General features: G+C 47.8%; 2 protein-coding genes across 6 annotated transcripts in view; one reads left to right on the top strand and one right to left on the bottom strand.

Moving 5' to 3' along the window:
* Positions 1-2,203, top strand: part of LOC148653971 (endothelin receptor type B-like) — a 21,806-nt gene extending 19,603 nt beyond the window's left edge. For all 4 annotated transcript variants that reach the window (XM_088597093.1, XM_088597095.1, XM_088597094.1 and 1 more), the window contains one exon: positions 264-2,203. In XM_088597093.1, coding sequence (XP_088453219.1) covers positions 264-413 — 150 coding nt within the window. In that variant the 3' untranslated portion in view covers positions 414-2,203. The remainder of the gene's footprint in view (positions 1-263) is intronic.
* On the bottom strand, positions 1,785-13,346 carry polr1d (RNA polymerase I and III subunit D). 2 transcript variants are annotated; one of them, XM_088597107.1, is made up of 6 exons: positions 13,197-13,346; positions 11,236-11,333; positions 10,800-10,876; positions 4,965-5,047; positions 4,524-4,569; positions 1,785-3,726 (listed from the first exon to the last, which is right to left on the bottom strand). In XM_088597107.1, exons 1-5 carry the CDS (start codon positions 13,263-13,265, stop codon positions 4,534-4,536), a joined length of 363 nt encoding a protein of 120 aa, XP_088453233.1. In that variant the 5' UTR covers positions 13,266-13,346; the 3' UTR covers positions 1,785-3,726; positions 4,524-4,533. The 2 variants fall into 2 exon arrangements, with proteins under 2 accessions (XP_088453233.1, XP_088453232.1); XM_088597106.1 differs by lacking the exon at positions 4,524-4,569 and having other exon boundaries at positions 13,197-13,345.

Below are 13,346 nucleotides of genomic sequence, written 5' to 3'. Positions count from 1 at the left end.
ATCACAGTTAGCATTGCCATCAGGTACACTCTGCTGCTAAAGCAGGAGGGCTGGAGAAACAGCTCTAGTTCGGAAAGAGCACTGAAGTGTCCTCAGTTCAGATGGAGGGCGATTCATACCTATGAAAATCGGTCCATAGTCCGCTATCGAGTCTGCTGCACCACCGGAGCGTCAGATCGAAACGTGACGAACCGCGGCCCATCCGCACGCAAGGAGGTGGCCAAGCGGGGCGCCTGATCCCTCTCTCTGCTCTGTCCCCCCAGTCCTGCCTGTGCTGCTGGTGCCAGAGGCCCAGCAGGAACATCGCCCCGACCGACGAGAGGGGCTCAGCGGCTCGCTGGAAGGGGCACTGCCACGAGAACGGGCTGGACCGGAGCAGCTCGCGATCCAGCCACAAGTACAGCACCTCCTAGACGGTGCCCGCAAAGGGGGGCACCTGGGCAGTTGGGCAAAGAGCAGGGGGGCGGAGGCCAATAAACAGGACTGCTCTTACCCTCCCGACACCCCCACCCACCACCCCCCCCCGCCTGCTGGCACCAACTCGGCTCTACAAGACCAGACCGCACAGAACCAGACAACCAGGCTCTTGCGAGACGTAGCTCAACCTGGGATTCCCTTCAAGGAAAACCACAAAGTAGCTGAACTCCCACTGTGGTAAGAAATCCAGAGCAACATGCATTCAATCGGGACTTTTGCCTGTTAACAATGCAGCTGGACAACCAGACTGGGACATGGAACTCCTCTCTCCACGACCCTCTGCATCAAAACCACCACAATCCAGGTGGGTGGTCAAGAGGAAGACTCCCTACACATGGCTGTATAGAACCTCCATTTATCCATCATCAGAAAGGCGCTTATTCCTGGTAAGGATTGTGGAAACCTGGTGCCTAACCCAGAAGCACAGGCTACAACCTGGAGAGGATGCCAGTTTTCCACAGGCTGAGTGTAGAATAACCTCAAAATGTTGTATAAACTAAGACCAAGGAACAATGGACAAATATGTTATAGAATATTAGGATTTAGTCCTAATCCTGCAAACCGTGGTTCAGAGACAGCTTGGGATGGAACATGGATTAAATGTATTTGAAGCACTATACCACCTGTACATAGATTTGGAAGTTTATCACCATCCGCACCAATACAGGCATTCAGTAAGCAAGAACCGGGGAAGAGTTTTTAACTATGTGTATCTACATTAATATATGGTACACAATAAGAACATTGTTTTTCAATATAGATATATAGAATATATAGACACTTTTATTGTTTTGAGTCCATATAAATGACGCTGACCTATTTAGCTGTGACACTGGCCTCATCGTCACGTTAAACTGATGTTGTCAGAAAAAATAGAGCAAAATGTCTGTTGGAGGGGGGACTATAAAAGTATTAAAAAAAAACCAAAGCAAAATAGATCAAACTAAGGCATCAGGATAAGATGCTGTACTAGTCACATGTGCCTTCATTTACTCTGTTCAGAAGGAGCCATGCCAGACCAGGCATGTGCAAGAAATGCATATGAAAAACTCCAAAACAGAAATACAAACACACACTGAGTCCCATGACACCAATACACCTACTAGGTTATCAGAGGTTAGAACTGTTCTTAGCACCTGGGATAGCTTGGTCTCTGTTATACCTCAATCTCCTTGTTCAAATTATTATTATTTTTTAAAAATATTCCATTATATATACATTTATATACTGTATTAATAGGCATCATCAAGAAAGTGTTACATAATGTATATACCTTGGATTTCATACAGCATTCCTCTGAATAGGCATTTTCAGAATTAAAGCATTTTATTTTGTTCTGTTGCAGTATATTTATATATAGTATATTATGCAGTATATTCCAGGGACAAAATATAGAAACTATAGCATTTTTATTCATGTATTACATTGATCTGCTGTATGTACCAGAGTGAGTATCTATTTGTATAGCTGTGAAGACAACTCCCCTGTTCCAGACCTGTATTTTACTTTAGTGCTCATCCTAAATTCCTCCACAACAGGGGAGGGGGATCCTGTACTCTACTGTCGACTGTATATTTTAAAATATAAAGAACAGATATTATATTCATATTTTTTTTTTAAGGAAAACATTTATTCTAAAATTTACTTTTTAAACAAAAAAAGCTTTTTTGATACTGTTTGTTGTGGTCTAAAACAAATAGATAGCAAATAAAAATATTTTATCATGGTTCGGTTTCAGACTTTTTTGTTCCAACTGGGGGGAAAAAAAAACAGTCACATTTTACCGGTTAAGGATTTTGTTTTCAACACAGGCAGGGTCCATTTCTCTGCAAGCTGCACAAGACGGTAGCTCTTCGGTGAAAATGATGAAGAGGGAGTGGTACAGGTTTCAAGACTGACTGTCATTTCTGCCCAGCGGTGTGGAGTGCCAACACTATGCGCAGGACCATCTCGCTGTTGTAAAAAGATGCCAAGTCCATATGACTCAGGGGAACAGGTAACGGGTTAATTCCACGCTGAAAAGGAAAGGAAACGCAACGTTTCGGCTGTGGAGCCTTCAAGTGTTTATTCAGCATGGAACAAACCTGTTACCTGTTCCTTTGCAGCCTTACGCATGCTGACACAGCTCTCCTCTTCAACTACATACAACTCAGATACTGGTAGTTGTAAAAAAATTGAATCACCTGGGTACATGAGGGACACCAAGTGAACTGAAACTCATGGGATATTCTGGAACACAACAAGGCAGTCTTTTCCACTTGCATTATCCAGGATGATTTGACCTTCTCCTGGAAGAACATGCCACATTCTCCCTGCAGATTTCCAGATGCCTCTGCACATATGGCCTACATATGCATAAGGTGGCCCAACGCCCTTTTCAGTGACTGCACTGGCATTTCCATTTATTATGCACTACCTGCGGCTCTCTCAATCAGGCTAGGCGATTCTGAGAAAGAAAAAGGCAGTTCACAAACATTACAGGTTCTCTCCTGCAATGGAAGCACACACAGAGGAAACTGAGCTGAAGAGCTCTGAAAAACTGCGTGTAGGATTATGGATCTGGGAGTCAAGTGGAATCTATGTTAAATCTTCAAGGGATTCCCCTCCCCTTAATATATGGACTTCTTAAAGACACGCTAACCACAAGTTAAAGGATGCACATCAAGTGAGCTAGCCCATTCAAAGAACTACAGTGAAAGTGGAGTACAGCAAGAACCCACCTAGCTGTGGCCCAGAGAGCACATATTCACTCATAGAGGACGCAAACTCATGGGGGCTCATACAATTATATCAGGCTTTGAGTTGTAAATCTGAATACTGTCTTTCCAGAAAAAAAGTTATAGCATCAGACTAAAGAGGAAAAAAAGTTTTGTTCAGAAAAACATGGGTGAGGACTGTTCAGGGATGTGGAGGGAATTCTGGAGGCCTTCTTCCTTGCAGGCCGGATGTTTCGGAGGACAGTGGGCACGTGTTGTGGAGGTGGAGTGCTGGGCAGGGTCAACCTCACTGCCCAGACACCACCCAGATCGGTGCTCCCAGTCTGCCCAGTTTGGTTTCTCTGGGAACAGGGAAAGGTGCTTTTGCAGTCATGCTGAATGATGGCTTTCTGGAGCAATTAAAAACAAAACCCCCCAAAGTCATCCGCTGGGATTTCAGATTGATCCTGGGTCCCCCGAACGGCCATCCTCCCACGTTCCCCTGTTAATCCATGGCAACATCCTGTTGCTCTTTGAACACTTGCACACGAGCCTGTAAAGAATGCAACACAGAACAGTTTGCTAAGAGTTACAAATGACTGATTAGGTGAGATGTGTGACGCGGGGGGGGGGGGGGGGGACTTCAAACTGCTTTTTGCCACTCACCCCCACCATTGACACCGATAATGGTATAACTCAGCACTCACTAGAGCACCAGAATGCTGTGAAACTCAGATTGCACAACTCCACTCATGTGTGCCCGGTCTTGGGAAGCCTGCTTCTTCACTTGCCAAGACAGTTTAACAGCTAGCACTCATACCCCAGGGGCAATATTTTTCATTATGAAACCCAATGCTGCACCAAAACAACTGGCGAGGATTATTCAGCCTTAAGTGTCTACGAGCTGACATCGATATACACAAACTCCGAGCACACATGCTTCCAATATCCCTGGCTCCGGACTCGGCGGTCTCCGCAGGCCCAGAGGCTCAGAGAGCGGAATGAGTGGAGGCAGGCGTGGCGAGCAGGTGCCTGTGGAAGATCAGGAGCAGCAGCACAGTCTTGACGTGAGCTGGACAGCACATCCACACACGCCAGCCACGAATTCACACGCAAAAGCTCCTCCTGCAGTACTGACCCTGAATTAGGTGTTCTTTGTCCTTCGCTGATGTAGTGCTGTCAAAATTTTACTATAAAGCCATTTTTCTCATGGGATGCTAACTTTTTAGCATACAGCCTCATCTTATTTGTAACCATTCCTATGTTGTAAGGTTGCGTTCTGCCGCCACACTGTCAGATCTGCCTGTGTGTGTAGAGAACTCAACTAAGAATTTGCCTGGGGAGACTTACTCAAAATACGTTAACAAGCACCATCTCCTCTGGCCTGCTTGCAGAACTGCAATACAAAGCGAATTATAATATAATCTAATTAACAGGTAATGTAAACGGTTAAGGATTACATAATCTTTTAACAGTTGGGCTGGGCTCATCTTAAGCACGACTTAGGGATCAGACTCTTAATCGGGCACAATTTTTCATCTGCAACGCATGGAAACACAGAGCAGCCAGGAAATCCTGCAGGGAAATCTCTGATCAGACCCACCTGAATAACAATTACTTTGAATCTGTGAGGGAATATCAAGAAAACTGTTCTTAAGATTGCCTGGTCACATTATTTTCCATTTTGCTCTCAAAACAAAGCTCTCAAAAGACTAAGCAAGACCAAGGGAAGGTAGAGGGGTGGGGGGGGGGGGGGGGGGGGAATGGAGGGGCTGGCCTATAAGGTCTCACCTCGAAGGTGCGGAGAACATGCTGGCAGACCTCCATAAGCTCGTTCAGGCCCTGGCGGAAAGGCTCCACAGCAGGCAGACCCCCTGCGGAACAGGACAAACAATTAGATCACCCCCTGGGATGACATCACTGGCTGCAAGAGGGAGGGATCACTCCCTGGGATGACATCACTGGCTATATCTTGGAGAAGGGGTCACACACCCACCCAGAGAGCAGTTGCTGACATGTACTTAAACTGGCACCCCAGGATCCTTAGCAAAACCTTTCATCAAAATTCCAACCCAAGACAAATACCCCAGTTAGATGGGACAAAAGAGCTCCTCTTGTTTGCAAATATTATGACCCAAATATATGACCCAAAGTGCATGGGTACCACATGGGTTGCCCAGTACTGAACCTGGCAGCCCATTCTCCTGAAGAACTGGCACAAACTGTCCTGTAATGTTTAGTTAAACTGTATAAGAAGTGGAGCTCTCACAGACGAACTGTAGGTTTCCGATTCAAACAGAAATATTAGTCTGCGTGTGGTATAAAACGAAAATTGGTACTCCCCTTCAATGCTACTCAGATTCTTAGCATCTTACAGAGCTCCTGGGATGAAGCTGTCACCATGCACCACATCAGAGAGAGAAAACCATCATCCCTCTCCTGGGGAGTGGGGGTGGATAATTCAAAATAATTACCATTCATTTTCAAAAACGAAAACTATATATATAGAGGATGAGAGAGGAAGAGAGAGACAAAACTATAAAGGAGAAGGAATGCCCACAAAATCTGCATCCCATCAAAGAGGATCTCGTAAAACTCCGAAAAACAAAACCCCTTTGTGAACTTTGCTCTGTTTGGCTCTGCAAGCGGCACCACAGCAGTGCTTGAGCATAAGCAGAAAAACCAGGAGTCAGCGGGAAGTGGGCAGCACGAGAGAACCGCAGGGCTAGCGTGGGCAGAGAGCCCCTCTCTCTGCAGGAGCTGTGGCAGGGAGCCCTTATCCCGGGACAGCGCTTTCCTCAACAAGCCTCTGAGCGCCAGGCCGGGGCGGCAGGCAGCTCGCAGGAAGGGAAGCAAGCGATGAGGCTCAAAACACACGCTGCCTCCCGGGTGTTCGCACACGAAAACCGCTGCAGGAGAGGAGAGCAGAGCACCCGACTGGACACAAATCCACTGGCTGGTATTTTTGCGACTTCTGCCTCCTCCTGTTCGGGGGACAGAGATGGGGCATGTTTTAACACGGGGGTTACAAATATCCTACACCTTCTCTCGTTTGGAACCCTTCCCATACCCTTATCTGCCCACAAAGGCTTGCAGGGCTAGCACAGCCAAGACAGATCTGCAGCTTTTGCACGCAAGATCACTACTCTCGAAGAGCTGAGATCCTTCACGTTCTCCAACTGGCAATTTAGCCTGGTGAAATCAGTAACCCACTCAACTGAACCACCAGCGCCCAGATGCAAGATCTTGCACATAAATCTGGTTTTCCTAGATAAGTTGTGCTTGTTGCCAGATGACAAACATCTATTTCAGAAACATCAAAGTGCACACTCGCGCAACATTCTGGTCATGCTTGCTGAGAGCCAGCGAGCTGCCAACTCAAGAAACCGAATGACTGATTTTATTCAGCCATCCTCCCACTTCCTTTTAATAAGAAATATGCAACAACTTAAAATGCTGAGATTTCTGTGCGAGCCAATTAAAATGAGCATTCCACATGCGAACGCAGCTTGACTCCTGCCAATGCTTCCAGGAAGCAGAGGCCTGGCAAGAGACCAGCAGACTGCCTTTTCCTGTCCCCTGTTGACAAGTGGAAAGTGCTGCCTGACAAACTGGGAAGGAAAAAGTCCCACGGGCACTGCACAGTCACGAGCAGACCAGACCACGGCTGTTGGGCTCTTGGCAACCTCTGCCACACTGCCGACGACAGACGAGGGCAGGAGAAGCCAACACCTTGCTTATTAATCCGCTCTCCCGTTCACCTCGAACGGGAACCAGTACCAGGCAGCCCATGGAAAGAAGTAACCCCTAAGAGAACTTCAGCTTCAAGGATTGGCGTCAGCCCCACCCAATCTGTATTGAGGCATTATGGCCTCTTGGGAGTTGTTAAGTCCCGGCAGTAGAAAAAGTCTCTGAGCTCTGAAAGTAGGCTTCGGAGAGGACGAAGGGAAGACCTTCCGTGAGCAGGGACATTATCGCAAAGAGCCAGATGCGAATAGTGGCCTACGATACATGTGCACCCCTTACGCTGAACACTAAATTAAAAACAAAGAGGCCACACAGGGTTCAAGTGGAGATGTCATCGGGACTGGGACTAATCGCGTCAGCACAGAGCTCACATAGCCCTCATGTTCCTACCCTGGAAATCAGGAAGGATTTGATTAGAGGCTCTGCTTTGCAACATATCCACTGCAGCCGAGATGCTGGAGACGTGACAGTTCCAAAGCCTGAGCCTTGTAGGAACAGATCAGGAATGGCACCGACTGAGAGAAAGCATATGACTGAATGTCGGTCTCAATCCAGATGCACACTTGCTGCTTGGCGCTCACACTGGAGGGAGGAGACACACACAGGACACGCGCTGGCTTCGCTTCACTCATGAAGAAAAGGGAAATGGAAGCCCCTCTTCTCAGACGCGATACTCACCGCCCCCTCTCCAGCCCGCCTCCACAGTCATTACGCCCGTAACCTCTGACGTGAGCAGACCCGCTACTGTCGCTTCCCCACCTCAAACACCCCATCAAATCCCAAATCTACTCCCCGCACCAAGGCCTGAAGACCCTCCGGGCTCAGCCCCACCAGCCCTCTCCCCCTCTTGCTTCCACGCCGGCACGACTGCTCCAGAGCACGTTCACAGCTATGTCTGAAATGAATTAAAAAAAAGGACTTCTCGGCGAGAGGAACTTTTCCGAAAGAAATCGGATTGAAATGAGAGCACGTCCTGCTCCGAACGCAAGAAAGGTCACAGATGAGAAGAAGCCATTTGGCACATTAACCCATAAATGCTTTGAAGATATGGAGTCCAGGAGACTGCTTCGGTTTAAACAGAATGAAACAATGAACAGGTTGAAGGATAACTCCATGCTGAAAAGCAGAAACACTGCTCACTTTGCAGCGTGTTATTGACCTTTCCTTGCTCCTCTGCAGCAGCTCCCTATTCGAACTCATATTCAATTATGACTGACAGAATAAAACCAGATGGGAAAGAAAGCTACAGATCCACCTGATAAGGGAGCAGGGTTGGGGGAAAAAAAAAACAAACAGGCTGATCGAACGCTGAGCCAAGCACACGTGTCCTTTGGAAGAGCGAGGCTGTTTCATGTTTGGTTTGCGCCACGCTTGTCTTTTCGCAAGAGGCGAAACTCAGATGGTGGTGGCCAGAGTGCTGGGTCTGCCGCCAGCTCGGGGCCCACGTTGCGATCGGAGGGGGGGGTGGAGTTTCAAGGTTAGCTGGCGTTCTGTCAAAACAGTCCACAACAGAGATTGGGGAAACAAAAACAAGACAGATCTGATCACCCTTCTTCTGTTTGACCAGGGCTGTCAAACTCAGTTCCTTGGTGGGCCCGGTCTCTCAGGGACCTTTCTGTTCCCACCTGCATAGTCAATCAAACCATTAAACTAATTATTTTCTAAGTTACATAACAAAGGTCTTTTCATAAGGTCTTTTTGCGGATTATTAGATAAGGCATTCACTTAAAAGTCCCTCTAAAATACCGCAAAGCTGGGACAGAAGTATTACAGTTGCGCAGTTTATTAAATAATTAGGCCAACTGTTCTAAATGTGCTAAAGTGAAGGCTTGTATTTTTTCTTTAAGATCCAAGTACTACACCTCGACTAGTATCGGAGAGTTGAGGATTAGCGGCAGGACACCAGCGATCAAAGCATAGTGGAGAGGACTGTAAAGTGCACCAGGCTCCCTGCCGCTCACTACACCTCTGAGGAGGGGCAGCGGGACAGGCGTCCAACATGGCGACGTCAGCAACAGGAGAGAGCTGCTCACCCGTTGGCAAGCAGGTGGCCAAAGAGGGCTCGGACCTCTGGGAAACAAAATCCAGTGTGGAGAATAAGCTTGCCTTTCACAACCACCCCCAGCACGTTACCTTTCTGCTCACTCCCAGGGCGTGCGTGTGCATGCGTGCGGGGGTGGAGAGGGAGCTCTCCAGAGCAGAAGCAAAGCTCTCTGCATGGCAGCAGAACCCAAAAGAAAATTACAACCCGTCATGAACAAAGATCGCAGATCCCTGAAACGGTCTTTCTCCAGGTACCATTTTGCTCTGCAGCCTATATATCCATGTGTTCCTCATAAAATGCTTTTGTCAATTGCAACTGCAAACCTGTCTCCGTGAAGGACCGTACGGGCAGCACCAGCTCCCGAGACAGAAGAGAGCTGGAGAGAGAGAGAGAAAGAGCAGGAGCCAGATTCCTCACACAGCTGTCTGAACAACAAGCACCAGACTTCAATCAGCCATGTCGGCTCTGGGGTTTTGCACATTTAACAGATAATTGCCCTGCTTTTTTTATGTACTGCCAGAGCAGCAGACCCGGGGGTTGGGACTGTTCTTTTAAAAAAAGCCACATAGTCAAGACTATGTTGTTTTTCTGTGCATAAATTAGCCTCAGAGCTGGGGGGAAAACTCACTGCACAAATAAAAGCAGACCAGGATCACCAGGTGATCAGCTATACTCTGTGTCTTTCTGCAGGTACTTGATGCTCTACACTTGTTCTTTGTATTTTTAGATGACCTCTTCTACTTGGACGGTCATCGTTCTGGAGCTGGGCTGGGGGAAGGTGCTTGAGGGTGTACAAACTGTGACAAATGCGCTGCTCCCAGACTCTGGGAACAACAGCTGGTCGGCTCCTGCAACCCAGCGTGTAACAGATTGAAAACGGAGGCCCCTCTATGGACCCCAGTTAAAAACCCATTATCCCTCTTCCTGCTCCAATGTGCTCCTCTAAAGCAGCTAATACAATTAGGAGCAAAAGGCGGTTTTGTTTCTGTGGTCCTGGGCTTCCTGCCAGAAAAAAGGGCTCTGCTCCGAGGCTACACACTGTCACCAGGGATCGTTTCATAATCTAATTTTAAAAACTGAATTCTGCCCCCACTCCATAAAAATGAGCAGAACTATTCACCAAAACAAAAAAGACTGAAGGGACCACGGCACTGCGACACAGTGGAAGGCCTTTTTCCGGCCGGTCAGGCTGTCACTGTGGAGCTCACGTACGCAGAGCAGCCAAAACACGCTCATGCAGCTCTGCTGTGCAACCTCTCCAAGAAGAGCACCAGGGACATCAAAAAGAAAAAGCCAAAATAGCCATTTCCCAACTATGGAAACAGACCCCATTATCTCTCTCTGCGGATAATAACCGTCTGCTGCAGAAGGAGAGAGAGAAGGGCTGGATCCACACAAAAACACTTGTGATGCCAATATTAACACAGGGCTCCACACAAAGAAAGCCGACTACCACATAACCAAGAACAAAGCTTGATTCACGCTGCTCAGAGGAACCGGTGTCTTCGTGGGCTTTCCTGGCAGGTGGGGAAAGTCTCTGCAACAAACACGCCACAGAGCGTCCCACGAATGAGGGGGAGCTGTGGTGTTTGGGAGCCCCCCAGAGACATACATTTGCCTTCGTCCATTTTCGTGGACCCCCATTTCGATTTAACATGCCAGCCTTCGGTGAAATGAAACAGCAAGGGGATTAAGAGCACAAGCAAAAACTAGATATTTTTTGCGACGTGCAGATCTGAAAATTGTTTTTTTGTTTACAATTTCAGATTGTCCCCGTGTCACTCGTCAGGAGTCTGAGATCACACACGCACGCACACACGCACACAGGCACTCACCTCGTGTCTGGATCCGGAAGTTAATCTTACTCTCTGAGGGGTGAGTGATGCTGTACCCACAGAACTCGACTTCGGGGCTGTGCAACACAAAACGCACATGAACCCGGCGGCTCTTTAACACGTCATTGACTATTTTCAACACAGCGACACACGACAAACGTAGAGGTCGATGCAATTGAAGAAATACTCCACTGCACAGCCATTTAAAACATTCCGGGGTTTAAGAGCTGCAGTCTCCCACACGTTAAGGCTGTGCTTGATACCGGAAGTCCGAAAAGCTGTTTTGAGCTCAGCCATGTATCAAGTTAACATATTACAGTATATGAAACCAAAGAAACCATCGGTACAAAAGCCAGCGGCCAGTATATCTGAAAGTGATTGTCAGAGCGCTTGTGCACCAGGGCTCGGGACCTCCAGGCAGAGAGGGGAAACTCACTTTTTCATGACCATGTAGCGCAAGGCATTGCCCAGAGTGTGGTCCTCGTCGTGCAGCACAAACGTCACACAGGAGTCATCCCCGCCCTCCGCCTGCAGCTGCGGAAGACAAAGGGCACCGCGGCAATCAGGACCTCTCGGAAATCACCAGGCGGCCAAAACGACCTGCAAACAGGCTGGGTGAGGCGGCTCGCGCTGGTGTGCGCATCCTGAGCGGAAGTCTGTTCGCCGACCACGTCTGTGTAAATGAAATGGCGTCACCTTGCTTAAGATGGGCAAAATGTGGCTAACGCACTTTAGGGATACACGATAAAGTGCCCATCCTGCTGTATCCTGGCATTTTTGCAGTTTGGATCCTTCTGCTGCTCCTTTTTCAGGACAATAAGGCCACACTCTTGCCCAAAGCACCAGGATCTGCATTTAATAATCAGAGTCCCGAGCAGCAGTGTGAAACTCTGATGGTGGGATGTCTCAATCACTGTCCTTGTGGCCCCGCTGTCTGATGGCATGACTCTTACTCAACCCTTGGTCAGGCAATCAACCCCTTGTTTGGGGCTCATACCCGGATTCATTCAATCTTTTTGATTTCTGCTCTGAAGCAGTGAGAGAAATGAAAGGCTAGGAGCCGAAAAAAACAAGGCTTCACAATTTCCCAAGCCGGACGATCGATGAAGGGCACGATGAAGGGGGAGCCCGGCTGTGGAGATACCCAGAAGACTCCTTCGGCTCACGAGGAGCTGGAACGGAAAGCCCAGCAGTAAGCTGACAAGCGCAGCGAGCAAGCTTTCATAGCGAGTACTGCGGCGATTAAGGATGAGGTTTTGAGGAGGGAAAGAGAGGCACCTCTGGGCCTAAGAGAAAGGGCAGAATTCAGGTTTGGCTGCAGCTCTAGGCTGTCTGACTGGAGCTGGACGTGAGGCCTCTGTGATCCCCTGTGGTGGAGCATGTCTTTTTCACAGGAAGGCCTCTGTCTGCCCAGACAGCTACAGAAACTCTATTCCCTGCTCCCACTTTTCAAGAGAACATTCCAAGTCATTTTTAGGAAACGTGGAAAAAAGAACACTATGTATTTAAAAGCAAAAACAGCTAACAAAACATGTTTAATACCTTCAGCTCTCTTTCAATGGGAGATGGAATTCAGCCTTTTTTGTGTGAAACTGGGAAATCTTGGTGTTTGAGCTGGATGGACGTGATAATCCCCGCAGATCGCAGGAAGAAATCACAATTATAAGGATCTGCTGGTCAGCGGCAGCACTACCTCCGGGTGCCCCCTAGCTGGTAAAAGGTGGTATCGCCGAGAAGAATGAAAACGCTCTAGAAACTTCACAATTTCACACAGAAATAATTCTGCAGCGTACAACTCTCCATCGTCTGGAAAGTTGTGCAGACATACAAAGTCTCCCTAGTGTAACAGAAACCGTACTTCATTTTCATTTTATCCAGCCGATAACGAAATTATTTTTGTTGTTCGTCTTATCCTTCAGATATTTTTCCCAAGACGCTTCACGTTTTGGTAAGTAGGTTATAGAGAACAACTGGCCATATGAACTATAGCTAGTATACCGTTTTAGGCTACGGGAACAGTTAGCTTAGACAAGGACTGCCATAAACCCTGCTTTCTCAGGTAGTGGTCTGTTTTCTGGGGGGCTTTGAGAGTCGCGCGGTAAATATGGGACATGAGATAAGATTTCGGAGAAACAAAACTCGCTAAATCCCTGCACATGATGCTGCAACTGCTCCTTTCAGTAAGATTTTTCACCGAAATCGGTTCGCTCAAGGAAATCACAGAATTTCCCCAACTGACAATTGCCAGAGTAGACACGTTGATGCCAAGTTCGCCGTGACCGTATTTTAATTTCAAATACCAGACGCAAATCACACCCCACTCCTAAAATAGACTATGGGCTTGTGCATTGAGTTTCTCGCATTTTCATTTAAACGGTCACTCAGAACAGTACTCACCACTTCCAGCACAGGTTTCTTCTCATCCTCACCGGTGGCCATGCTTGTTACCGATCTCCTTTGGCGCATCAATGTGACGTTTTAGACAGGGCAGCGCAAGGAAATGTGGGTAATGTAGTGGAATTCCACTACACGGACGCCTTCTTAGAT

The sequence above is a fragment of the Lepisosteus platostomus genome, chromosome 10 (genome assembly GCF_059453375.1).
Source record: "Lepisosteus platostomus isolate fLepPlt1 chromosome 10, fLepPlt1.hap1, whole genome shotgun sequence".
Taxonomy (NCBI): domain Eukaryota; kingdom Metazoa; phylum Chordata; class Actinopteri; order Semionotiformes; family Lepisosteidae; genus Lepisosteus; species Lepisosteus platostomus.
Note: the sequence above shows the minus strand (reverse complement) of the source record. Positions and strands in the feature narration are given on the sequence as shown.